The following is a 26867-nucleotide window of genomic DNA, read 5'->3' as shown; positions in this document are numbered from 1 at the left end:
CTAACACATAGATCTGAGCGCGATAAATGAGACAATTTGTAAGTACGTTCTGTACGCTACCAATAGGCATGCCGGTTATCAGCCTATATGCTAACAAATGGTTGATCGGTATCAATAGCATTTAGGAAGTGAGTACTCACAACCCAATCTGGTGGTGCCTACTGGGGGACTGCCTAAAAGTGTGTGAGTCTCAGATGGTTTCGTAAACAAATCAAATATAGCTTACTTATCCAAAGAAAGGAGGCGCGTGTCGCCAGAGCTAAACACGTGTCATACGAATAGCAGGTAGGGGATTTTTTTGAAGAAGACAGCAGTGTCTGATGCAGGGTATTGATGAATAGAGAGTGAGCCGATTATAACTACTACAGTAACAAGTACGAAAAACATGCACGGTGGTTCGAGGTCATTGATTGGCTAATGATTGTATGAAGGCTTGACAAAGTATTCATCAACGGACCACATGGCAGGCAGTACGTAGCTAAATATGAATCTTAACATTGTGATTGAGTACTAATGACGTTGTGGCGGTCGGGAATAAATAGATGGTACATTCATTCACAGTTTGTGATTGAGCCAAGGGTGGAAGCACTGAATTTTGGGACTGTAGGAGGTACGTAGACGGTGACCCACGAGTACATGGATATTCAAGTAAATTATTCGGAACTACAATACCAGACAGTAAGTGAATGATGTTTCTGGAGATGATGTGTGTGCCCACAGCTTTCATACTGACATGTTGTATTTCAGAAGGTTCGGTGAAAATAAGTTCGCGATAGAAATGCTTGTTCAATGCGTGATACTCGATACCGGTGGGAATCAAGTCGGTGCGTATTGAGCAAACTGAGAGAGAATATACCTGGCGATAGATAATTAATCTGCATGCGGTAATGTAGGATGTGCGTACTGCATGAATGTCAAGCATAGGTCTGTACTGACGATCGACTGTGTGCCGTCCGGTACATCAGTGGGTACGTATAGGATTGATGTCGAGGATGGATACGCACTGACGGCACAATGCGTGCCCTTCGGTACCTCAGTGGGTGCGTATAGTGTTCATGTCGAGGATCGATATGCGCTGACGACACACTGCGTGCCGTTCGGTACCTCAGCGGGTGCGTATAGGGCTGGTGTGGAGGATGGATATGTACTGACGACACACTGCGTGCCGTTCGGTACCTCAGTGGGTGCGTATAGTGTTCATGTCGAGGATAGATATGCACTGACGACACAATGCGTGCCGTTCGGTACCTCAGGAGGTGCGTATAGTGTTCATGTCAAGGATGGATATGCGCTGACGACACACTGCATGCCGTTTGGTACCTCAGGAGGTGCGTATAGGATTGATGTCGAGGATGGATACGCACTGACGGCACAATGCGTGCCCTTCGGTACCTCAGTGGGTGCGTATAGTGTTCATGTCGAGGATCGATATGCGCTGACGACACACTGCGTGCCGTTCGGTACCTCAGCGGGTGCGTATAGGGCTGGTGTGGAGGATGGATATGTACTGACGACACACTGCGTGCCGTTCGGTACCTCAGTGGGTGCGTATAGTGTTCATGTCGAGGATAGATATGCACTGACGACACAATGCGTGCCGTTCGGTACCTCAGGAGGTGCGTATAGTGTTCATGTCAAGGATGGATATGCGCTGACGACACAATGCGTGCCGTTCGGTACCTCAGCTTGTGCGTATAGTGTTCATGTCGAGGATGGATATGCACTGACGACACACTACATGCTGTTTGGCTCCTCAGCGGGTGCGTAATGTATGGCATAGATCGGACTAGCTTACGAAGTAGTGCTTAACAATTTAGAGAGTGGGCCCATGTTTCCTTTATTTGCACCGTGACAAATGTTTACGACTTCTACGCAGCATGTGCCTAGATTTTACTTTGAGCGTACGAATGGTGACTGACACCTCTGCCACCCCTCTCCCTTTTCGTATTTATAGAACGTGTGTACAAAACAACGATCAGGAGGCATTGTGCACTCATCTTCGCGGTTTGGTGGCTTTAATCTCAGCCCGTGAGTCTGCTATGGATCTCAAGCCATATCGCATGTACTTACCACTCTTTGATCGGCTTACTTATTTTCTCAGTGGGTATGTTTTATCTGGTCATTTATCACTGCCGCAGAGGGCACCCGTTGATCACTCGAGACCTTCCCGCTTGATGTCCCAGCTCGTGTGTACCTAATACCAGTTTTATCTAAGCGATTTTCACTAACAGAAGCTCGTGTCTAACCTCCCAGAAGGTACAAATACGGCAGCAACTTGCTCGAATATCCGTCAATAACTAGAGAATCCGATCTCTTTTTTTTTAGGCTGTATGGACCTATTTCTTCTTTAGAACAAATTTATACTCACAGCTGAGGATTGGGAACCTCTACCATAGATGGTTTGTATGAGTTGTGTTCCCTGTAACAGCACATTGATGGCTTGAGGACCGGTATTCATGATCTTAGAGTGTATGTGTACTTGGCTCAATGTTTTGGGGTGGGCTTTAACTAATACAGAAGCACTGTTGTTTTGTTCTTTCAGCGGGTGAGTGCATAGAATCTCTTGTATAACGATATGCTCTAGTCCTGATTACGGTCAATATATTCCGCAGTTGGTGCGTATATCAGTAGAATTTGATTCTTCTTATTTTGTCAAATGCGATATTCGCACATACTATTTTAGGAACAAATACTGGGTAATTATGGTGTCCAAGAGATCGGGAACCCCTCTTCGGAATCACATCATGGTAAGTCTGTATTGTACCCTGAAACGGAATGGGCTCAGAGCATTTCCGCGTTCAACGTTCCAGATCAAGCACAATCGGGATCTCAGGTGTCAGCTGAAAACTAGCAAATCTGGGTCTGGTATTTTGGATGGTATATAATAAGAAACTATCTATAAGGCCGGCCCGGACGCTGACTATATACACAGGTTACTTTGGTTTCTGGTGTAGATGTATTATGGTTGCTACGGGGTCAAATGTGGCTGGAATGATATATATTGGCCCCATAAGAGCATAAAAACTCTCCTTAGTCTTCAGAGCTTGGATAGTTGTTAGACTCATCGATAGAGATCACCTTTTGGCTCTAGATAAGAAGGGTGGGCCATTCGGCGCCGCAACTTCGCGGCATCGGGTGGTCTGGGAGTCGAGAGGCTAGCAGAAATCCAAGGTCGAGTGGGCGGTGCCTTACAACAGTACATAGGAGTGCAGTGGCTGAGAAGGGAACCCTATCGATGAGATGTTGAACATGTCGCATAGTCGCGCCATACCTGCGGCCACGCGGCACAATGCCTCACACGTATTGAAATTGGAATATTTTTGCGTCTTCTGAATTTTCCGTATTTTACTCTCTCACATTCCCACATATGCCCCGAGGACTTTACTTCTTGGAGGTACCTCCTCTTGTGCTCAGTATAAAGGAAGTGGGGTTTTGTGCCGGAGGCCGGAGGCCGCAAAACTTATACTGGGCCGCCCAGGCCGGGGATTTAGATCGGCGCTACCCGGTGTAACACCATAGTTCGGAGCTTGCGCCTTTTTGTTCCTTTCCATTCATACCACATCCTACAAGCTCGCCGTCATCCGCAGCATCAGTCACTCGTTTCCTCCCCTTTTTCTGTGAGTCCATCCCACCCGCACCTTATTCTCCCATTCGACCCGGTTTGGCCGCCCACCCAGCTCATTCGGTGGCGCGGCCCCGGTGGCACCCTGCTTCGGTGTTCCGCCTCTCCGACACCCACTCCTCCTCATCCGCCGGTCCCAGTCGTTTGTCTTACTTATCGTGCTGTGCCCCCTCTCTCGCTGTGCCGGCCCAAGACCAAGTTAGAACTTATACCGTCGGGATGATCTACGGGTTTTCTTCATTCTCATCTTAGCTTGTTCAAGTTCGCTCTATTGAGCTTATTATTGCTTTATTTACTGCATTTATTTACACTTAAAGTATTCGATTTCTATCCGGTTTAACAGGGGTATTCGGTCGAGTTGCGCAAGAAAATAAGAAAAACAAAACAAGACAAGACAAGAAAAAACAGAAAGAACAAAACAAAACGGGAAAAACAAAGACGAACCCGTCTCGTTGTCACAAATCGCAAGGAAAAAGATGCTTATCAGGTCAAGAGGATGAGGTGGTAAGTAAAGTGTTGTTGAAAGCTAATACTCGAATTGCATTCCCTTCTGCAAACCCACACTAGCTAATTGGGATAGAAGAGAAAACACGGTGCACATGAGCGCGCTCTTCTTACTTCCTTCACCAACGGGAGCCTTGGCAGGTTGACGCGTATGGCTTCCCTATTCTGCGCCGCACTCCCCACCTCTTTCACCACCCTTCCTATGCCTTTTCTGCTTGCAAACGCACAATCCTCTTACCCGGATGCTTTGCTACACCGTCTTAATCGTCTTCCGACACACCTGTAATTTCCCGGGCGAACCGAAAGGCTGATTCAGTCACTTTAAGATGAGGAACGGATAAAGTGGACTTGAAGCCATGGATTGAGCTCCTATACCTTTACTGCTCTCGGTCGGGCCAGGATCGTATTGTAACGAATAGGTAACCAATTTCATTCTCAGTGTCTCATATAGGGAGCAAAACGGGTGAATTTGATTCACCCACGGTCAGCTTTGCTGCCTTGTATCTCCTATAATCAGAAAGCTTTGAAACCAAGGCTATGTATTTGGAGCAAGCAGTAGGCATATTACAGCCTCAGAAAAGATTATTTGAATTCTACTAGCAGGATGACAAGAAAAATCTTGCCCGTGGATGAATTTGATTCACCCACTTTACTCCCTCAACTAGTTACCCGTTACATCTATCAGCCACTGATCAAGTTTCGTTTAGTGTTTCAGTCATGTATAGTGCTTGTCCCCTTACTTGGCCTTGGGCCGAGAAAGGGAATAAGTGATAGACGAGGGCGAAGGATATAAGGTAGATACAAACGACCGGGACCGGAGGACGAAGAGAGATGGGGGCAGGTGAGGCGGAACGCCGGACTGGGGTGCCACTGGGGCCGCGGCACCGAGCGAGCTGGGTGGGCGGTCAAACCAGGTCGAATGCAGTCAGTAAAAGTGCGGGTGGGTGGGATTCACTGAAAAGGGAGAGGAATATGAAGACGAAAACACTGCGAGCGCAATGGATGTGGTGCGTGGTGTGGAAAGGAGGCTAACGCAGCATAACAAGCGCCGTGTCGTAATACGATTAAGCATATGCAAATATAGTACAAAAGGCGAAATAGCGCTAAGCCCAGCCTGATCGGCCCAGTATAAGTTTTGCGGCCTCCACAGGCTCCGTCGCAAAACTCCACTTAAGGGGCTCGTACCCAAAAGGATCCTGCATCTACTTAGCTTCGGCCACGAATATAAGTAACTTGAGGATTTTCACTCAGCTAGATTTATTTGTTCGATTAATCTTTATATGATATCGTATTCACGAAGCCAACACGTATTATATTTCTTATTATTATTTCGTTTAGTGTTATTTGCTTTTCATAGCTGTACTGTACACAAGGCTTATCATACAAGAAAAAAAGGGGGGAGGGAGAGAAACCCAAAGACCAGTCAATGAACCTATGCTCACCGTACTGACCACCTGCTTCCCCGAGGACATTTTTGAGACAGATCTCCTTTCCCTACAATTAGTCTTCCGTCAGGTGTATAAGTTGATAAGCGCCCAAAGACTGTCAGGTCTTCATGTTACTCCTTCTTTCTGCACCTTCTCGAATCATTACGTGAGTTAGTGATTGAGCTACGAGGCGAATCATAAGTTCAGCCAGTAAGCACTTTATCTCTCGTCCATTACCTCGTTGAACAGTGTTTCGTTTGTGTTCATGTTTATATCACTCAATTTCCAGGGGGTCTTGTTGATGTCCCCACCATTACCCCGAGCGTGGTTTACTTGTACTTCTTTCAAAAGCACCGAGTTTCACACAGTGCATTGTGATCAACTGTGAGTTGCACTAGTCAAACGACCTCCAGCGCTTGCCAACAGTGTTGGTCTCTGGTTGATAGATAACGATGTAATTCTGGCGCAAAAGGTTATCTATATTTCACTACAACCGATAAAAAAAATCAAAACTCCGTAACTCCGCTTTGTACACTATGTGCATACTGCGACTCCGAGTCATCCGCGTCAATCACACTATCCTGGCTCTTGTAATCGTACGCCGACATGCTCCCGATATCCGATGTACCCGCCATTGAGGTGAACGAGTTGCGTCTTCTAATTCGATCTGATTGTGAAAATACAATGCTTCCGTTGTGTTCGAATTGAGATCCGGAAACGCTGCTAGCGTCTGTTCCTCCCGGGACTCCAGCAACATCCTGGGAGATGATCGAGCTCGCATAACTAGCGTATGTCGCTCGTTTCTGACCAGCCACCGCTTTCTGTTTGGAAGGACCGAAGGGAGCAGCGGTGCCAAAGTGTGGTAACCCGGACGCTGAAGATTTGACTGATTGAATATCCGAAGGAATATATCCAAGTGGGTCGTGGGTACGGTAGAAGCCACTCTCATACGCGCTTGTAGAAGCACGGCGAGCTATAGCAGCGAGCATTAAGTAGTCGAAGGTATGAATCTGCTTTATACTCACCATCATTCAATACAGGCGCCCCGCTGGTCGCTTCGGCATCGCTATAGTCATGACGGCGGAATTGCTCCATAGACTTGTTCAGCGCCCGTCGAGGCTTACTGAACTGTATCATACTGGGTTGTAAGTTGTTAAGTGGACCTTCAACCAGGCACTGCTTCTCCTTGTAATGGGTAAGTAGATAGTGCCACAGGGGATGCTTTGCTATAACATGAGTAATAGCTTAAAATCATAGACCGAATAGTACACACTTTGCTGAGAACTTTCGGATTACCCAGGATTACAACTCCGTACTTGGACCGAGTAAGCGCAACGTTCAAACGTCTTGGATCGTTCAAAAACCCAATCCCCTGATGCTCGTTGCTTCGTACGCAGCTAAGTATGATGTAGTCCTTCTCGCGGCCTTGGAACGCGTCAACGCTCGCCACCTCGATATCCTTGTATAGATCCTTTTTGAGTGTTCCATGGTACTGCATATATGTAACGATATATGAGCGTTGGCCTTCGTAAGGGGTGATGACACCGATTTGGGCCGGGACTACCCCTGCTTTGAAGAACTTGGTCACGATTTTTTCGACATTCGAAGCTTCGGTTCTATTGGGTCGAATTGGCAAGGACGTTCCTTACATCATGGAACTACTCACCGATTCAAGAATGAGGTTCCACTGGACGAAATCTCTTCCTGGCCTAGATTCTGGTAAAACATCATCGGTGTGTCGGCAACTGGCCATGGGAAATCAACGTTCTTGCGGAGCCTCTCGGGAGCAGTAACACCGTTTTGCAAGGTACCCTCGTAGAACATGTTTGAAGGAAATTCTGAAAGACAGGGGTGCATGCGATATTGAACTTGAAGCCGAATCGGTCGGTTACCAAGAAGGACCAGCCGCTCGAAGAGAGACTGGGTCAGCCCAGCTCGAGCGGCTTTTTTGTTCATGATAACAGGCCCAAGTTGCTGTCAAGACGTTTGATGTTTAGTTGTCGCGGAAGCTTATGTTATGTTTGGGACATACCTGATGGTCTCCGACTAGCACCACCTGCTTGCATCCTAAGACCAAAGGTATCATACACTCTGTATGTCGTTCATCAGATCAGCTATCCTCGCTCGAACGAACAACTGAAGTACCTGGCTCAGCAGCTTGTGTAGCCTCGTCGATCAAGACGGTTCTAAACTTTAGTTTGGATAGCCTGGGGTCCCCCGTTCCAACGCATGTACAGCAAATGACATCGGCTGCAGCCAAGATCTCTCGCTCGACGTTCCTGACAAGTGTCTTGTACTTTCTCTCGTCGGATTGACTCAGCTCTCCCAGTTCGTTTTTGAGCTGGATAAGCTTCTGGAGCTCGGTGTGAGACGTGTAGGCAGCGACTTGTCGATGGAGGGTCAAGAACGCTATCGAACTTTCGAGGGCTTCTCGGGACTTGGCAGTAAGGCGGACGACCTTGAGGCCGGTAGCGTGTATCTTTTCCGTTAGTTGATCGACTGCGACGTTGGAGGGTGCGCAGACCAAGACTTGGCCAGGATTCATTTTGGCCAAGTGATAAACAATCGACGCAGATGTCACAGTCTTGCCAGTACCGGGTGGCCCCTGAATAAGAGATATCGGTTTCTGGAGAACGCTTTTCACCGCGTACATCTGAGAGTGGTTAAGTTCCGGAAGGCCAGGAGCTGAGAAGCGCTTAGGCATTTGAGTTCGTAGGATAGTTGGCTCAAGGTCGTGACCTAACAATTTATGATACTGCCAGACGTGTAAGCTTTCTCACTAGTAATAGGAAGGTTTACTGACAATGTAACCGCTGACGCTCTTTTCGTCAATCGCGAACGTTTTCATAGCTAGCTGCATCCTATCGAAGCTCGTCGACTTCCAGACAAAATCTACTGAGAAGCCGTGGGTACAATCAACAGGAACACCATCGTTTCTTCTTAGTTCCAAACCAATTTCATCGGAGATATCTGATAATTGCTTCTTTAGCATAAACAAAGTATCCTCCGAATAACTGTACTCACTATTCGGAATCTTCAAGACGTGCCCAGACCCCTCCCAAGCATGGTGGCTATCACCGTGATAGCGCAACCTCAGCTCGTCTCCAACTGCCAAACGAACCTCGCCGCTTTCGAGTTTAGGAAAGTTGAACCAGGCTATCCGCTTCTGGTTGAGGCCTTGGTCCCATCGCACTACCACATCGTCTTGAGTTTGAGACTCTTTCAGTCGTTTGTCATAATCGGCCTCGATTTTCACTAGTGGACCAAAGATGTTCTGGTACTGATAGGCGTCTTCGTACCTAAAGCAGATCGTTATATTCGACTAATGATAGTGAATAGGTAGCTGAATCACCTTTGGAGAATGGGTTGAGGCTCGTCGTCTACTCCTGGTTTTTCCAGATCTTCAAGCGTAGCATTCGCATTGTCTCTCCATAGGTCCTCTAATCGATTGATCTGGGCGTATGTAATCTGTCGCGCACGTAGCTGCTCTTGTTCGGAAGGAGGTGTGACCAGCCACGACAAGAATGATCGATCCTCTATAAGTGGGGCCCAGAGCGCAGTATTCCAAGAGATATCTTTAGATATAGCCGCACAGGGTTGACTGTACGTAGCGTTAGCTAAATTAAAATGAGTAGTCGTAGATGTATAACGCACCGACAAAGCAACACAACAACAGTATCGCTTTTGGCTGGGATGAAGCCAAGCATGAAAGCATTCTTGCTTCCGCAGTTGTAGCACTCTGGGGTGGTTTCTCCAAGCGGACTCTCGGCATGCAATACAACCTCCTTATGTTTCGCCCTGACCAGATGATTGACGATGTGGGATGCCGCTGTATTTCCTCTCGAGTTGCAGAACCATTTTGAGCAGACCAAGCACTTGACTACCGAGGCTGGCGAATGGATGCCGCAGTAACTACAATGTGAAGAGTGAGTAACCTGCCGTGAAGAGCACGAGTTGTGCTTGCCTGCACGCATATTCCGGAAGGTCGACTCCTATTCCGTTATCCTCTAAGTTGACGTCAAAGTCATCATCTAGTCCTCCGGCAAAATCGTTGGCCAGCTCTGATCGCCTGTTTGCCACATGATCGTCGGCAATAGAAAGGGCATCAAGGTCCAACGCGTCTGCCGCGTTCAACGAGAGCTTCGAAGGACCGGCTCCTGTTCTTTGCGTATATCCAGAGATAATCGAAGCGGTGTCATCGTCTCCGATTCCACCGTATTCAGACTGAAAGTTGTCGAATGTGTCCATGCGGTAGTGGAGAGTGCACAGCGGATGCTCGAAAGTTCTCGGACCCTGATATTACCTAATGCTCCAAAGCGCTGTACGGGGACCCCTCAGCTCTGCCACGATCACCGCACGTCAGTTTTGAGTTACTACTGAATGTCTGGAGAACTTCCATTATCTGCTATATACGACCAGGCGCTCGCTTCCTCGTCTCGTTTATCGGAATACTCGGCTCTATCCCCCGAATACAAGTCTCTTTCCGACGAAGCCCTGAGAGATCTTCGGCAGGTGGCCCAAGCGGTCTCCGACTTGCAACTTTTTAGCAGAAACGAAACTCTGGAAGACATATCGACCAAACAGCTCGTCTATCTTACTGTGCCATATGCTACCGCAGAACTCTTGCTTGCGCTCCCTCGGCTGAACCTGCGATCCGAAAAGATATACTGGGACAGGCTGAGGTGCTTTATTCTAGCATCTGTGAAATCAATAGAGTTCTCTAACTCTGGAGCTTCACTTAGTCTCAGCTACAAAAATTCATTACTTATGTAACCGACTATGGTATTGTGGACGACACCACAATCCAAACAACTAATCGGCTGGCTCAAATGTCGAAGAATCCAGCCCAGAGGCGAGAAGCAAAAATCCAACAATACCAGGCTGAGAAACAGTTGAAATCACGAATTCAAGTATATAGCCGTATTTCTAGTCCCCAAACTCCTGCTGACTTGCTGGCAGGCTCTAAGATCCCAAACGCTTGCGACCAACATTGAAGAGCCCTCCAATAACTACGACTCGATTCGAATGCTAATCAGCTCTGGAGCATCACACGCGGGGAGCGTCAATGTTGACGACGACGATCTTGACATGGACGATGAAACTCGGCGCGAATTAACTATCACCCTTCTTCGCCTGCTGTATGCGCAAACACAATCATCTCTTCAGCAAATCAAAGAAGAAGCTCAAATTCTTCAAAATATGCCCTCACCCTCCAGCAGCCATTCTCAACCCGAAACAAGTAAACGTAATGATGATACATGGCGACTTGATACGACACCTCGCGGAGGACCCGATGGACGAGGGCCACTTATGGATTCACAGGGACGCCCACTAAGGCCCTTTACTATATTACCAAGTAACGTTGCAGAGCGAACGAGACTCCAGAACGAGGTCTTCCGTCCAGATCACAGGCTTCCGAGCATGTCAATCGACGAATATCTGGCTGAAGAAGAGAGGAGAGGGAACATCTTGAGAGGAGGGGGGTAAGTTGACCGGAACTCCAGCGCTCTTTACTCCTTTGGTTATTCACTGAGTTGAGTCACAGGAAAGCATCCGAGCAAGCTCCCACATCGTCGGAGCGGCTCGCTGTAGATTCGGAACAAGATGGCACTCGATTTGGAGAGGAGAAGTCAGAAGAGAAGCGAAAAAAGGACGAAGAATGGGCGGTGTTTACGGATGCAAACCCCAAGGGCGCGGGCAACACTATGAATAGGGGGTGATAACGAAAAGCATGTAAATAAAAATTAATCGTACGAACCGCTTGAATAAATGGATACAATGCCGCATACATATTCCAAACCCAAAGTAATGGGACTGTCAACCATAGCATCATTCTGCGCGTCCCTTCACCATCTGTAAGGGGTATCCCTTACAAGGCAGAGCAAGTCAATCTTGACATTAAATCTAGTCGCATTCAAGGTTGAACTTGTATGTGTTATAGTTTTGAGGATTCGCCACCGGTCACGTGCTGCACGGAACTATGCAGTACGAAAGCCCAACCCCTTCTAGACCATCACCGCCACATAGATGGTCTCCTCATCTCACCGACACTTTTACCGGCACCTCAAATATTCCCATTTCTTCTTCCAAAGCCTCACCAGCCTCACGCTACACCTATCCCCCGGAACGGACAGGTCAAGTTTAATGAACGACGCGATTTGAAAGAGGAGGCCGATGTACTAAGTGATGAGGAATTAGAAATCGAGGAATTGGTCTGTCTTTGATTTTTTCTGTTTTCAACCCCCTAACTCCAACACTATATACGCATAGATGGCAGAGATCAAAACTTACGGGCATAACTTCCTTATACCAATTGGAAAGAACATGACATTGGATGAGGAGAGTGCAGATGTAAGTACTACAATGAAGTCGGTCGACTACTTAACTCAAGCATAAGAATAGGCCGCAGATCCGTCGGAGCCTGGGAGCTCGGACTCCAACTCTCAAACTCAATCAGCCTCTCAAGCTGAGGAACTGGGGACTGATTTGGATGCGGATATGCAAGATCTGGATGCTGAAGTCCAGGATCTGGATGCGAGCACTCAAGATTTAGATACCAGTGCTCAAGACTTGGACGCCAGTGTACAAGACCTGGATGCAAGCATACAAGACCTGGACGCAGATATCCCCAACGAAGATTCAGAGGCAAGCATAGCGACGGACCAGAGTTTTGTAGATGATGAACAAGTCGACCAGGGCCTTTAGCACTCTTCTATTTTCACTGGGTGATTTACGAAGTGGTATGATATTAGAATTTGGTTTGTAAGGACATTGCAGGGGGTGGTCCTATGCATGTTGGATTCTTCGAATCCATCAATCGGCGCACCAGCCAAGTTTGATCTTGCGTCGACAGCCGCTGTATTTCGACAGTATGTAATAATTTTTGAGCTTTAGCCTATAGTCTGGGTGAGCTACTTTCCTCACTTCAAGAAGTATATGAAACGGTGTGGCGATTAATCTCCTACCATGGGCTAGTTATGAGATTACATAATGGACGCGTCCCATATACACGTGATCGCGTTACTTGACAAGACCGACCTCGCTGGGCATTTTATCGTACTGAGCTACATGTCGTTATTTGAACCCACTGGACTTCTGGGGGGCGAACAATCTGGAGGCTCTAATTTTGTATCTAATGGACTCTTATTTGAACCCACTGGACCTGGAGCAAGTGTTGGCTTGTCCTCGAACAACTACATTGGCCATCATGTATTTATACGAGATTTTTCTGGACACTCTTTCTCGCTTCCTAAAAGGAAAAAGCCAGCACGGGTATGTGCACTCAATAAAACCTTTCTACTCCCTTTTTGACATATTTAATAGACAACATCAGCGAATATGAGAACCCCAAGGGACCTTGAGAACTTATTAGAGACACCAACTCATCGAATGATGGAACAGTTGTCTCTTTCTGCGGCCAACGATGAATCAAGGTTTGGTTTTGAATAGTCACTCGATAAAGACATATTTAAATTATCCCAGAAGCCAGAAAGCGTCTGGAAAGAGTGGCACCAGCGATGGTGGAGTAAATCATTCCATGTGGGTAGACCGTTATCGGCCCAAGTGCTTTACAGATCTCTTAGGAGACGAGGTACGCATTTTCGAATATTCAAATACAGATGAATAATGTCCAAGCACTCAGCGAGTACACCGGGAAACTATGGCATGGCTCAAAGAGTGGGATCAGTGCGTCTTTGGTAGGCGGAAACGGCGCCCTCTGAGGCAGGAGGCGAATGAAGTATGTTTTTTGCACTGGATGTGTTAAGCATTTTTTACCATTGCTGCAACTTTAGGGACCTCAATACCAAGATGAACACGGGCGACCCGAGAAAAAGTAAGTTGTGAATGATTTTATTAATTGTTGTCTTTGTAATGATATAGTAGATTCTCTTATTATCTGGTCCTCCTGGTCTAGGAAAAACTACTCTCGCCCATATTGTTGGAAAACAGGCGGGCTATGGGGTTGCTGAGATCAACGCAAGGTATTAAACTCCCTTCCCTTTCTCTATTCGAATTCTTATCCCACTACAGCGACGCACGCACTGGTTCCATCGTTGATGATAGGATTAGACCTATACTAGAAAGCGGAACCGCAATGGGTAGTAACAAACCCGTCTTGATGGTAATAGACGAGGTAGATGGCGCTACTGGTGATAGTGTGAGTTTTGTGCGACTCGGGTACGAACTTAGCATGACAATAAGATAGGCTAGCGGATTTATCAATAAGCTTATCCAACTCACTCTGGATAAACCTAAAGCGAAGAGTAAGGTGCATCTCATATTCCTACTGCCTCCCGCCTAACCCATAAGTCCAGAGGCCCGTGGAGACAAAGGCGGAAAAGATTCCAGGCCATTACTGCGTCCAATTATATGTATTTGTAACGATCTGTGAGTTGGGCTTCCTACCTCCCTGCTGTTATTCATAGCCTTTGGTAGTTATGCGCCCTCCTTGGCCCGCCTCCGCCCTATTGCAAGGGTCATTCGCTTCCGAAAAGCACAGCCTGTCCTCCTCACTAATCGCCTGCGTGATATCTGCACTGAAGAGAGCCTACGCGCTGATACTCGCGCATTGACCGCTCTGGTTACAGTCACGCAGGGAGATATGCGCGCGTGTATCAACACACTTCAGGTCAACCCATCCCATTTTCCCTCAAGGGTTCCCTACTAATATGGGTTTTGCCGATAGTTAATCAAATCTCGCTCCGATACAGTATCTGAGAATGATATTAATCGAGCCACAGCCGGGATGAAGGAAACCGAGAGCTCAGTCCAGTCTGTCTGGAACGACCTTTTTACTCCAGTCACCGCCAAAACACGCAAGCATATATCTGGAGCGAGCGCTATGGAGACTGACAAGTATGTTTCGAGATTATCACGAGTGATTGACAATGCTGGGACAGACCGAGTGGCTGTTGGTAAGGTTATCATTGTGCATATATAAATATCGACTCAAAATCTTACTTAGCGTGCTTCGAGCACTATACCACTCTGCGAAAGGGTAGGTCATCCTGGGATAGTCTGCTAGCCGCACATGAATGGTTCGGGTGGTACGATACACTTTCGATGACTATCCGAACCGAACAAGAGTACGGACTTCTACCATACCAACCGTATGCTATAACCGCATTTCATCATTTGTTCGCCACGCTTGGGAATCCCAAGTACGAACGAGTAAACAATGATTGGGATGTGGGTCTATTCTGGCCGCTGGGTATACGTTGACTTTACTAACGATGACTCCCCAGCACTTTACTAGAACAAGAGTCAATGAGGAGATCAAGACCACTGTCTCCAACTCCCTCACTACCGGAGCTCGAGATTCGGATGCCGCAGCACATTTGCATATGATGTCTGGAAGCAAGGCAGTTCTCGAGTTTCTTCCACTGGTCAATCGGATTATCAATCCTCCCCTAAAACCTGTAAGGCATCTGAAAGTCTTATCTTTGACATAATGCTCACATGGTTTAATTTAGCTTAACAGCCAGATTGTTAGGACTCAAGAGCGACTGATTCTAAAACGCTTGGTGGAAATCATGGCTGCCCTGGAATTGAGGTACATCCAGGACAAGAACGAAGACGGTCAACCCATCTATAGGCTTGAACCGTGCGTAAAGTGTCGATGTAGACTCGGCCTGTTGCTTAAACTCCTTATCTCCGTTTTAGTGCCATTGACGTCTTTGTTACTTACGATGGGAAGAAAGCGGCCGACATGAATCCTTCCAGGTTCGCAGTACGGCAGATGGTGGCTGAAGAGGTTAGTATTTTGGTTCGGACGCACTATCTGCATCTCAATATATACACACAGCTTGATGCTCTGATCGATAGGCGCCGTCACGATGCCACGACAGTAACTAGCGCAGCGAATGGCCTGAACTTCGGGTCACGGAAGCCAAAAGCCACCAGCGCCACAGATCAGGATGCAAATGAAGCAGCTCAGACCATCAAGGAAAAGAAGACCCCTCTTGGGGAAAAGGTATGAGCCAAAGCAAGACATCGTCAACATAAACTCACGAAATGATGATATAGCAACCTCTCGACTTCTTCGGCCGTCCAATAGTTCCTAAAGATAAACCTTCAGCTACTTCCGGATCCCGAAAACCTTCGTCAACCATAGGTACGGCTTGGACTCGCTTTTCAATACTTTGATCTCACATAAACGTAGCAGTGAATAAAACGACATTGTCTGGTTGTAAAGTCAAGTACAAGTACAATGAAGGGAACTCCTCGGCAGTTAGGAAACCAGTAAAACTTTCGGCCCTAGTCTAGTACAGTCAGTTCATATTTTGTATATGTCTATTCCTTATCCGAGCTATATTTAAATACTCATATCGAGCTATCGTCTCTTAAATAGCAATTTGACGGATTGTTGAGATACATCCACTATCTTTGTATTTAACCATAAACCGCTTGTTAGATTGCCTTGGCTATAGCTTTATTTTCAGCTAGGACGGAATCCTGCATGTAGTCAAAGTAGCTGTGAAGACGAGTTTGATTTTTGTCCATCATCTCACATCAACCCGTCTCTCGGGAGTTCAGCGCACTTATAGTTCGCCGTACGCTCACTGAACTTCATAAAGCCTCAATCAGCTGGCATCTATGTCATTGTGGTAGATTAATGTGTCACTTATCGGTCCGAGGCGAATAAGACACGTGATGATTAAGCTTCATGTATTACTTCTAGAGCTACTGCGAGACCATAGAGAGTCATGGGCACTCCCGAATGTTCGCCAACCCCAGCGATTTTGTAGAGTTGGTTTCAGTGTCTCAACTCATGGAGGTTGGGATGCTGCGTTCTGAATTTCCAATTAGCGAAACCAATTTATCCTTGGGCGATCGGAGTCACGTGGCATTTCCTCACTCTCACACCCCCACAGTCCTTCGTGGCAAGGCGCATCTGCCCAGAATGAATATCATGGTGTGTGTCATATCTTTATATACAAGTAAGCTGAATCTTACTGAATTATGCTTCTGTTAGGAAACGTTGTTCGGGCGGAGCGTGACGCCCGCCGAACGGCTAAGGCAGCACCAACGCGCACTGGCCAAAGCTCAGCGTGAATTGGACAGGGAACGCACGAAACTAGAGCAGCAGGAAAAGAAACTAATTATGGATATAAAGAAGAGCGCAAAAGCTGGTCAAATGGTATGTCAGTGGCTAAAGTCCAAACCCTCAGATGATTCACCGTACCGCCGACTTGACAACCTATTTAGAACGCCGCAAAAATAATGGCCAAAGACCTTGTCCGTACTCGACGTTATGTACAGAAATTCTATCAGATGAGGACCCAACTTCAGGCGGTCGGGCTGCGGATCCAGACCCTGCGCAGCAACCAACAAATGGCAGAAGCGATGCGTGGTGCAACACGGGCAAGTTCCTTTCTTAATTGTTATTAAATTGATCGAGTGTTTTGATCTGGAATCTTTAGGCTATGGCGAGTATGAACCGAGGTCTCAACCTCCCGCAAATTCAACGAATCATGACAGAATTCGAAAAAGAAAGTGCCACGATGGATATGAAAGAGGAAATGATGAGCGATGCTGTGGATGATGTGATGGATGATGAACTCGAAGACGAGGAGGAAGAAGGAGACAAGATCCTGAATCAAGTCCTTGATGAGATAGGAGTTGGGCTACAACAAGACGTAAGCGCCTTGAATTGTAGATCATTGTGAACGTGATCGCTGACCTCGACTCCGGATCTTCTTATCTCAACTAATAAAATACAAACACATCGAATGACATCACTTCTATGTTTTACAGCTTCAGCTGCCTCCCACCGCACTGGGAACCACTGCTAGCCAACTACCCAACCAGCGCCAGATGGTTGCGATCGGTGAAGGTGCTGACGGTCCTGATTCACACAAACCTCCCACATCAGGCGAAGGCGGCCCTGGAAATTCGGACGAAGACGCGCTTCAAGCACGGTTGGATGCACTCAAGAAAGGATTCTAATTAGAATAGGATCGGTGTGGGATGGTATTTGATTCTTTTCTGGTGGAGAGCGTTGTAACTGGAATAATGGTTTAGTATGTGATGTAGATATCTTGTAGCGCTATGAAACACATAAACTTAACTTTGTTCTTTACCTATTAACCCATAGTAATTGTTCGCAAACCGGAGTTGTTGTTCAACTTATTCGACCACCCTGTTTAACTGGCCCCCGTTCAGCTCAGTAGAATCCATTTGGACTGACCTAATCACTAGGATTTACATGCACATCAACTACTCTGCGAGGATCTTCATGTATACTGGATTCCCAATATTGTGTGGCATTCTCTCTGGATGAGATAGCGTAGATTTTCTTGGTTTCTGCATTCTGATGCTACTATAGACTTTTTCGCTGGAACCTTACTGAAACCTGTCAGTATGACTATGAGTTCTTCTGCAAAATCGAATATGTGGTCAAACCGAGTGGTTTCATTGATTTCCCGGATGTAATCCAGAGCGATCATAGCAAGCAACATGACCTTGCGCCGGTAACCGCACCAGTTATATATGCGCTCATATCGTGTTCCTCAAATCTTAGTGGCTTATTACACGACTTATATTCTTTCAAAAGTTTCGCTAGTAAGGAGTGACCAAGAACATTATGTTCTGTTATCTCCACCCACAGAGCCTCTGTGCCCAACTATTAAACCGACAACTTATTAGTTTTGTGGACATATGCGTATCTCATACTCTTATGTGATGCTAAAAACCGGTCAACTGGTGGTCACTGATAATCATCAGAATCTACACATACTTGGGGAGGATCCCGAGTCGGCAAGGTTCTCGCGTAGAGGTAGGCTAACACAAAAAAGGCTACGTAACGACATATATTTCTCAAGCCTCAGCAAGATCCATAGAACTTTTGCTGAGCTACCTTTGGTTAAATGCTAAGCGTGAAAGTTGAGATAGGAGTGGAAAGACGCTAGTGCTCTCTACATGAAGTGCACGTGACCTTCCAAATATAGAGTTAGATCAAGTGGCACAAGCACTGGGTTGCCACCGACTTCGACCTGGATGACTCGTTATGGTGCATGGTAACCCTGCTCCCTGTTCATAATTCTGATATTATATCTTCGACAGAATCAACATCCTCTTATGCTGCATACCAGCGCCGCCGAGCTTGGGAGAATCGATTTTAAACTTGCCATTATGTGCAAACCTAGATATTGAGTTGCCTTCTGAACAACTTTCTAAGAATCTCTTCTGGTCTTACATTTAATAATATACCAGATACATGAGCTTACCCGTTGCTGTTATTCGCCATATTTTCAGGATTCGGCCATCAGTTGAGCCCAGCTTGGTCGGCTTTCAGGGAACTCATGCGACCGAAGACTCAGTTTGGCTGGAAGGCACAAAGCTTTCGAACTAGTGCCTTGCTGATATTTCGTGGGGCATCTATTTTGTAGTTCGGCCTGGTACACAGCACGGACCAGAATGATTTGGAACCGTGGCAGAATTCGTGTGTACCCATGTGAGTTGAAAATATATCCGGCTCTGGCGCTCCGCAAAACTGTAAATCGCTCTTTTGTGATTTCTCCCAGAGTTGTGACAACTAGGTCCCGTAGCTTGTTGAGTCCTTGTGCGTCAATCTCGTCGGTTTGGTAGATATCCGAATACTGGCGTCCCAATGCGCTTGTTCGGGCCAGAGTCCGACTTGGGTGAATATACATTGAGAACTAACAAGACCTTCGCTCGGGATGGTACGTCCGCGGGCGCCTTGCTTGAACATTTGCTTCGCAACATCATATCTCTCCGTCTTGGAGGTGAAGCCAGAGTCAAAATCTCTGGGGGTTGAACGGGCAATACAGGGCAACGGGAGAGACCAAAACTGATATGATCGGATAGCAACATGACTCATAGCGTATATGCAAAATGATACAGTTATACCCGCAACGCACTTACAGCTCTCGCCTCGCTAGCGCTCAACTTCCATGCAATTCCGGAAGTAGTATAAAATTCGTCAGGATCTTCCTCCTACAACAGCCAAAATCAGACGCTTAGCTGTTTCCGGCAATAGACAATGTCACTACTCACGGCATCGAGATTGAGTAGGGTAGAGACCTGTTGTAGCCTGATAAATTTATCTCTGGCATCTCCAACTGAGAGATGTCCGATAATAGCCCGTAGGTCCCTGTCGAATCGGATGGCACCCAACTGAACTTGCATTCAGCAAGTTTATGCTTAAAAAATTAACGAAAGAACTCACTTCAGTGAATTTCATTCCCATAATATACTTTTCCCATGGCCTCACGACAACTTCGACAGCGAGAGCGAAAAAGGCACGGTAGTTTTCTTCAGTTAGTGTGTCCTACATTGACCAATCAGCCATTTCGTTCATCATTCCGGTTCAGTCTCAGGGCTTACTTTGTAAGAGCCGACAACTTCCCCCCACCCTTTCACGAATCTCTTCCTCACAGCGTCATCATGTTCAGCGGTATTATAAGTCGATTCATCCAGTACTAGGAAAAATAACTTTAGTACGACAAACAAACGATAGGCGGGCGACAGGCACACCATATGTGACATCCTTGTATACGTCCGGTATCAAGGATCGTAATCGTGGTTTAACAAGCTGAGTGAACAGGTTATCGATCCCAGTCTATATGCGAATTAGTAGAAAGACCCCGCATGGATAAGGAAGTGCCCACCTTGACAACTCCCTTGAACCCACCCAAATCACTTAGTCCTGCAACTATACCACGTGCTTCCTCAACTTCGTCCTCCAAGAACCCTTGTGCAAGGGAAGAAGACATTGCCAAATCGTGTGCTAAACGCTCCGCATGATGCGCGCACATAGATAGATCATTGAGATACGTCTGTCGTCATTTTGTTTTAGATTTACATTCATAAAACGAGCAGTAGGGAGATATACGTACAACAAATATGGCAACCCTGTCTTCTCCAGCACCTTTTTTTCCAGCCACAGGGGTCCTCCAACAGTCCTCCATCCTCCGCCTAACGATTCCAACCAAATCGCGCTCCACTACTTCCCGTACGTTCTTCACGGTTTTCTTGACGCAGACTACCGATCCAGAGGACAGGGAGCGAGAAAGCGTCAAATGTAGAATAAAGAACGCATCGTCAGGCGTAGTGCTCGTCTGAGCAGTACCCATCGAGCCTGGGTTGGCAGGCGCAGAGTTCACGTGCGCCCGGTCCAAAGCCGCACGTAGGTGCCATGTCTCCAGCGGAGAGTACGTGGATTCGAACAAGGTCCCCAGTCTAACATGTGTTCCGGTTTGCGTGACTATTTCAAGAGCTTTTTTATGTGGCGATAGCTCTGGCTCTTTTTCTGGCTCGGGTTCGATGGACTTTTGAAAGGACGTATTGGCAGGAGTGAGGAGTTTGAGTCCGAACCCAGGGGTTGCAGGACCGGGAGTTGTCGGTTTGAACAGGAGAGTGGTGCCGTCTGGGGTGGGAGGCGCTGATGGTGTCATATCATCCTAACAGTCCGTCAAATCGTGTGGATTCACCTTGGCAATGGAGCATACCTCCAACCGGTCAACCAAAAATCGTCTAAACAGCGCCCACCTTCCTGCCATTGTCGCCAGTTCACCCAGCACGCGATCGATTTCCCGAGGGTCTGGTCCTGAGTCGTCTATGGCCGAAAGTTGGCCTGGTTTTGCACGAGCTGCAGGGACAAGCGTTTGGAATGTTGCGGTCCTGGCATCCGATAGCTGCCAAACCCCGTGAGGATGAGCGAGGGAGTGTGAGGTAGTATGGAGCGGACTTACCTTTCGTGAAATGTCCCGTTCTTCCTCCCACCCATCATACAACCCGTTGACCACTCGGTCACATTCGCGGAGTAGTCTCGCGACCACGGTATGCATGTTCCCTGATCCATAATATTTCTCCACAATGGGCTGGTGCTGGTCAATCAGTCCTGCTACAGACTCATATAATGCAGTTAGGGCGGCAGTATAATATACCGGTGAGGATGCTACCCAATACCATCCCGTTAGTTCAATGGCAAATCCTGCTCCCGGATCACCACACCTTTAACAGAAGGTGGCGCCCTTCTCGCCACTAAATCTAGTACAAAATCAGAATACGCAGCCAAACCATCTGCAGGGCAGTTGATCGTTGGGAAAAGCTTGAAGAACCTCGAGATTGCTACTGGGTCTCGGGCAATTGCAGCCGCATCAAACTCTTTCCTGAACACGCCTAAAAGGGCAGTGCGCGCGTCGGCGAGGGTCTGAGTTGGCGGATCGGGGAGGTCTGTGGATGGCTATGAGAGGAATGAGCGGATACCAAGGAATGTGAACGATAACCTACAATCGCGACCTGAGCAAATGGCCCTTCCATGACTTCTTTCGGGACAGCCATTGCCCGTGCACAATGCCGCGCGGCGGTCTCCCAGTCTCGTTGTTCCATAGCAGCTTGTAGGGCGGCTAACGATGCCTATCTTAATTAATCAAAAATGTTTGAAATTATTACACCAGTCTTGCCTACCTTGGCATCCGCAACTTGGCCCACTCTCTCTGCTGCAATCCTAACCCGTCCCATGACCCTCTCAAGGCCCCTAACCCCAGCTCCAACACGCTCTGCAGTCTCTGCAGTCTTCCCTACGTTTCTCTTTAGCGTGTCTCCGTTTTGCACCAGCCCATCTAGCATCGGAACGAGATTCTCAAGCCTCGCGAGGGCAGTTCGAATACGGTCACGGTCTGCTATGATTTCAGCCAATGAGTGGGATAGCTCGGATTCTTCGGCCTCCGACTTGGATAGTGCTTCTAATACATCTTCAATTCGCGTTGCGGTTTGAGCGCTCATGGTAAGGAATAATGGCGACTGGCTTGCCGGCTGGAAAGCAGAGGAGATCACGTGGCCATGGAAGCGGTACTGCCTAGAACCAAATCAAGTCATTAATAGTCTAATTTACGAGGAACGTCTCTCTGGTAGCTTTTTGCCGTATTTTTTCGTGAGCGTTTTAGTTAAAAGGAGCATAACAATCGGACTCTCTATCGTTATAATACATCCGCCTCTCTAGAACGTGGATCATTGAGTCGAGTATTGCAGCGCCCAAACCGCTCTATGTACATGAGTGGTCTATTGTTAAGAATCACGTTTCTACCAGGCCGAGCCATCAATTCCCAAGGTTCCTATGCTCCAGCGGACGTATCATCTGGTGTTAGTCTAATAAGTCTTGTCACTATTTCATCATAGATGCGTACCAGCCACTTCATGCGCAAATCGGAAGACTCATTTCCGTTCGTTCTACGCCTCACAATTGGTTGTACAGCACATCTTGCCCAATTCCAATGACTACGCGCTGGCAGCCACTGTTCTTTCAAGGACACGATCTCTTTTATGATATACAATACACTCGGCAGTCGTGTTCATAACTTGAGGACACTGAAATTCAAACTCGAGAAAGATGATGTTCCCAGACTCAAACAAGCGATCGATGAGTCCACAGTCTACACTCATTCATATACGTAGCAAAATGGCCACCTCCTGGTATCTAGTGTGTCTCCGATTGTGTAGTTCTTCCACATCCCTATTTTCATATTTGTTTGGTTACCAGCAAGTCATAATTTGCATGCTTCGAGAGATAATACATACCATCATTAGGAACACGTGTCGATTTGTCCAGCCAAGGAGGCTGACCATTGGGATACTGGTCAAGCGCTGATGTGTTCTACGAGCATGTGCGACGGTATTTAGCACTTAGCTGAGAAATGCTATAGCTTTTTGCGTACCTGAACAGAACCCCCATGGAATGCATATTTATTTTTATCACTCTTCTCCTGCCATAGCCACCAGAGGCGGTCCACGTTCTGTATGTTATTGTTAGTCGGGTCGACGCATACAGCTAGCTCGAACTATACTTACGCCGTGATGAAGATGAAAGGTCACCTATGCAGTTAATGACATATAGGTATGGACTGCTGTATGCTAATAAAACCCAACTCACATCGTTGGCAGAAAACGTCGCAGCCTCGTGAACAGGACAAGTCTCTGAGCCTTTGGTACCTGCGGGGCACCTCGAACTCATATCTCTGTCACTAGCATAAGTGACCAGCCATAGAAGAAATACTAATTCAGAAGCTCACCCTCCCAACATGGCATGAATCGAGCTGTGCATTCCGACAGGTCGCTCAAGATACGATTGGAACTTGGTGAAGTTTCCTTCTGGCTGCGCAAGCAGCTTTCTGACCTCTGCTGGTGTAAACGTATCCGTCGCCTTGACCTTGGAGTAGTTGCCTCTTGGATTATTGTATGGATAAGGTCTATAATGTCGTCGAAGCTTGTGTGGTCTAATAAGTTCAAAGCTATTTAACATCACGTTTGCAGTGTTTAAGAAGTTACGCACGATGGATATGTGAGATAAATATCAAGTGCTCCATCATGAATTGTATAGTCACTGGATTAAGATCAGATTGGTGTTGACCTTTTAGTTTGTTTTGGACTTACTCTGAAGAGTCATTGCTGAATCCTCCTAACCCAGACTTGGGGTCGGTATCCCATATCTTGCTGCCTACAAAATCCACCGTATCTACCAATTCAATGTCACCGAACTGAGCGGGAGGATGTCTGATACTACATGTATGGGTTTAGTCCTCACCTTTCTCCCAAGCTGGCGGTCCGAAATGCGAATATCAGGGCGCCGAATTCCAAGATTGTGCTAAATTGCAATGCTTACCCCAATCTGAAACATAAAGATAAGTTTGAAACGTCTAGGGGAAGTATATTTGGATAACTCACACGGCGCTACACCCTTGTATCCGCATTCCTGTCGCAGAGCATTCGTCCGTTCAAACAAATACACTCTATGAGCGAGACAATGAATGATAAGAACGGATTGCTAGACATGAAGGGGGTCGTAGAGACATACCGATGCCACGGGAGAAATTGACCAGTAAAATGAATCACAGCTAATTCAGTTACTAAGTAAGTGAGCTGACGGTAGTGGACCGGCTCTTACGGTTCAAATTCATGTGGCTTGTAAAATCAACAGTTAATAATGTTAGGAGGAGGGTACGAAGAAGTACCAGCTGAGCGGCTTACACATAAACAAGATCATCGTAATAAGATCCACTACTGTTGTAAGGAGGAATCTATACCACAAGCCTGGTCAAGAGTTGTCTTTACTCAAAGTAATATGCGTACGTAAAAGAAAGGATTGTTGTATTTGCTTGTGTCGACCTCGAGGTTGAGCTTTCCATTGCTAGGCTTCTTGTTCAGGCACTTGAGGACATTATCAAGTAAAAAAATCAATGGATGGATCAATAACACATACATTATTGGCGTCAATCCAAGCTTTGCGCTCTGCTCTAGTCAAAGCTCTCCACTCCTTACGGACTTCCAGCAAAGTGCATTTATTCGTGTATTGAGCGCGAGAAACAAGTGGAAAGAGCGCGATAAAGCCGAGGGAAATGAGGAGCTTCATTGTGGGTCCACTGAGAGGTAGCTGTGGGTATGAAGCAAAGCACTAGGAACTTTTTATAACCCAGGACCCCATAAATTGTTCTAAATTAAACCACTGTATTCCTTGGCATAGCGAAAAGCGGCGGCCGATTCCTTGATCCTACGCCCAAGCAGGAGCGGAGCAATTCATTGATGCTGTGATTATCAATAGAATCGCATGGGTAGATAATGGCGCTGGGGGCTGATCATGAGCAAGTGGACAATCCTGACAGTCATAATTATTCGATTACGTGTGATGTCTGACAAATTGTGTTCAGCATTCGGCACGCCGTCGATCACAAACAATTGATCGGGGATGACTCATGTATATGTATCCCCTGCTTGACTTCCCAATATGGACCCGGCTTCCAACACCCTGTGCTAGTTGACTAAGACATCCGCTTGCACATTGTGGATAGAAAGAATCGTGTGCTCCGCATTGTGCGGGAGAAGTTCTGCTATCCTTTGTAGCGTGCTTCAGTTATCTGAACTTAAAGTAGCCTTCAACAAGGCCCATTGAGTATATATACTATGAAACCTTGAGAATTGTGGCATGTCAACTGCAGCATGCGGAGAATTCACATGAAATACTTGGCCGAGACACGAAGGTTCGGTCACGTGAACCAACTACACGCGGCTCCTTACCACTTCGAGCAGTCACAAAGCGCAAGAGATTATGTGGCTCAGCTTTTCTAAGTCTTCCCCCTTCCCCGTTACTCCTGACGGTACCATAAAGCAAACACACATAGTTCTCTGCCACCCCGAGCCTTTGACCCGGACAGCTGCAGTCTTAGGCGGCCTGGCCAACGCCCCTAGGCAGCCTTTGGCAGCCCCATGTTCTCCCACTTGTACTGTGTTGAGAACCAGCTTTGTATATGTATACATACATTCAGATAGATATACGTATATGCATATGTCTTCTCATTTGCTAGCATACACAAGACCATACTGGAGTATAAGCTAAGTTTACTGTATTGTATTGATTTAGCAGGAGTAAGATTTGAACTTAACCAATTGCAACGCTTTGGTCTGACAGGTTCGTATGTGTAGGCCCTGTACGTGGTGCAGTTGGCGGGCTCGCGGTCTCCCGCAGACGTCTAGGGGCATCAATAATGGACAAGCCACCTGATACTACACGGTGAGCCCCAGAAGTGTGTGTTTTCTAGACATATGAATTCGCGCGGCATACGCTGAGTAATATACCAGCAAGGTACAACCAGTAGTTTCATGAACCCGCATTCCAAGGTCATCCCTGCGCTGCTATTGAGTTGTAGACCCTGGGTTTTCGGGTGTAGATCCCTAGCAAAAGCTAGGTGTCATGCAGATTTTCTTTACTTTGGAGGCTCACAGTGACTGCAGCTCTCCGGGTCGGATAAGTGCCAGTATATGTTGTTACTAGAACTCAATACATCTGGCTCTATGCTAGTATTGCCTGTTAGATTAATGCGTATTCGGGGCTTATTATTCATGTACCAGCATATACAGGACTGCACCATGTACCCAAAAGTTATGGATGCTCGAGAATCCATACCCTACCAGTGGAGTTTTGCGACGGAGCCTGTGGAGGCCGCAAAACTTATACTGGGCTTATCGCTACTTTGCCTTTTGTACTATATTTGCATATGCTTAATCGTATTACGACACGGCGCTTGTTATGCCGCGTTAGCCTCCTTTCCACACCACGCACCACATCCATTGCGCTCGCAGTGTTTTCGTCTTCATATTCCTCTCCCTTTTCAGTGAATCCCGCCCACCCGCACCTTTACTGACTGCATTCGACCTGGTTTGGCCGCCCACCCAGCTCGCTCGGTGGCGCGGCCCCGGTGGCACCCCAGTACGGCGTTCCGCCTCACCTCCCCCCATCCCTCTTCGTCCTCCGGTCCCGGTCGTTTGTGTCTACCTTATATCCTTCGCCCTCGTCTATC

At 47.1% G+C, this 26867-nt stretch overlaps 5 protein-coding genes across 5 annotated transcripts; 3 read left to right on the top strand and 2 right to left on the bottom strand.

Moving 5' to 3' along the window:
* Positions 1 to 778: 778 nt before the first annotated feature.
* Positions 779 to 1768, top strand: RhiXN_02356 (interferon-induced transmembrane domain-containing protein; the record flags this gene model as incomplete). Its single annotated transcript, XM_043322175.1, has 6 exons — positions 779 to 824; positions 894 to 968; positions 1038 to 1112; positions 1182 to 1256; positions 1326 to 1472; positions 1542 to 1768. The coding sequence occupies 6 exons, from the start codon at positions 779 to 781 to the stop codon at positions 1766 to 1768; spliced, it is 645 nt and encodes a 214-aa protein (XP_043187998.1).
* A 4291-nt stretch (positions 1769 to 6059) lies between these two features.
* Positions 6060 to 9801, bottom strand: RhiXN_02355 (regulator of nonsense transcripts protein; the record flags this gene model as incomplete). Its single annotated transcript, XM_043322174.1, has 11 exons — positions 6060 to 6526; positions 6579 to 6774; positions 6827 to 7169; positions 7220 to 7527; positions 7586 to 7644; positions 7699 to 8308; positions 8357 to 8523; positions 8578 to 8852; positions 8906 to 9154; positions 9208 to 9442; positions 9489 to 9801. 11 exons carry the CDS (start codon positions 9799 to 9801, stop codon positions 6060 to 6062), a joined length of 3222 nt encoding a protein of 1073 aa, XP_043187997.1.
* Positions 9802 to 9933: 132 nt separating this feature from the next.
* RhiXN_02354 (Type 2A phosphatase-associated protein 42) lies at positions 9934 to 12258 on the top strand (the record flags this gene model as incomplete). Its single annotated transcript, XM_043322173.1, has 7 exons — positions 9934 to 10254; positions 10296 to 10463; positions 10513 to 11036; positions 11099 to 11269; positions 11495 to 11765; positions 11824 to 11904; positions 11956 to 12258. 7 exons carry the CDS (start codon positions 9934 to 9936, stop codon positions 12256 to 12258), a joined length of 1839 nt encoding a protein of 612 aa, XP_043187996.1.
* Positions 12259 to 12543: 285 nt separating this feature from the next.
* On the top strand, positions 12544 to 17502 carry RhiXN_02353 (sister chromatid cohesion protein; the record flags this gene model as incomplete). The annotated part of the gene is made up of 23 exons (XM_043322172.1): positions 12544 to 12825; positions 12877 to 12986; positions 13036 to 13144; positions 13196 to 13291; positions 13347 to 13387; positions 13438 to 13453; positions 13504 to 13535; positions 13585 to 13711; positions 13760 to 13817; positions 13869 to 13941; positions 13990 to 14182; positions 14240 to 14468; positions 14519 to 14742; positions 14799 to 14972; positions 15027 to 15157; positions 15217 to 15307; positions 15359 to 15526; positions 15580 to 15667; positions 16428 to 16468; positions 16529 to 16693; positions 16762 to 16791; positions 16977 to 17192; positions 17311 to 17502. The coding sequence occupies 23 exons, from the start codon at positions 12544 to 12546 to the stop codon at positions 17500 to 17502; spliced, it is 2886 nt and encodes a 961-aa protein (XP_043187995.1).
* Positions 17503 to 18806: 1304 nt separating this feature from the next.
* Positions 18807 to 24925, bottom strand: RhiXN_02352 (COG4 transport domain-containing protein; the record flags this gene model as incomplete). The annotated part of the gene is made up of 28 exons (XM_043322171.1): positions 18807 to 19154; positions 19220 to 19366; positions 19441 to 19512; positions 19573 to 19692; positions 19745 to 19846; positions 19903 to 19997; positions 20053 to 20137; positions 20187 to 20354; positions 20415 to 20978; positions 21027 to 21212; positions 21270 to 21475; positions 21532 to 21763; positions 21811 to 21936; positions 21988 to 22265; positions 23098 to 23173; positions 23235 to 23312; positions 23368 to 23391; positions 23450 to 23534; positions 23589 to 23792; positions 23849 to 23899; positions 23950 to 24031; positions 24179 to 24184; positions 24241 to 24305; positions 24371 to 24410; positions 24461 to 24477; positions 24544 to 24593; positions 24646 to 24723; positions 24776 to 24925. 28 exons carry the CDS (start codon positions 24923 to 24925, stop codon positions 18807 to 18809), a joined length of 3735 nt encoding a protein of 1244 aa, XP_043187994.1.
* Between the last annotated feature and the right edge of the window lie 1942 nt (positions 24926 to 26867).

This window comes from Rhizoctonia solani, chromosome 16, assembly GCF_016906535.1.
Source record: "Rhizoctonia solani chromosome 16, complete sequence".
Taxonomy (NCBI): domain Eukaryota; kingdom Fungi; phylum Basidiomycota; class Agaricomycetes; order Cantharellales; family Ceratobasidiaceae; genus Rhizoctonia; species Rhizoctonia solani.
Note: the sequence above shows the minus strand (reverse complement) of the source record. Positions and strands in the feature narration are given on the sequence as shown.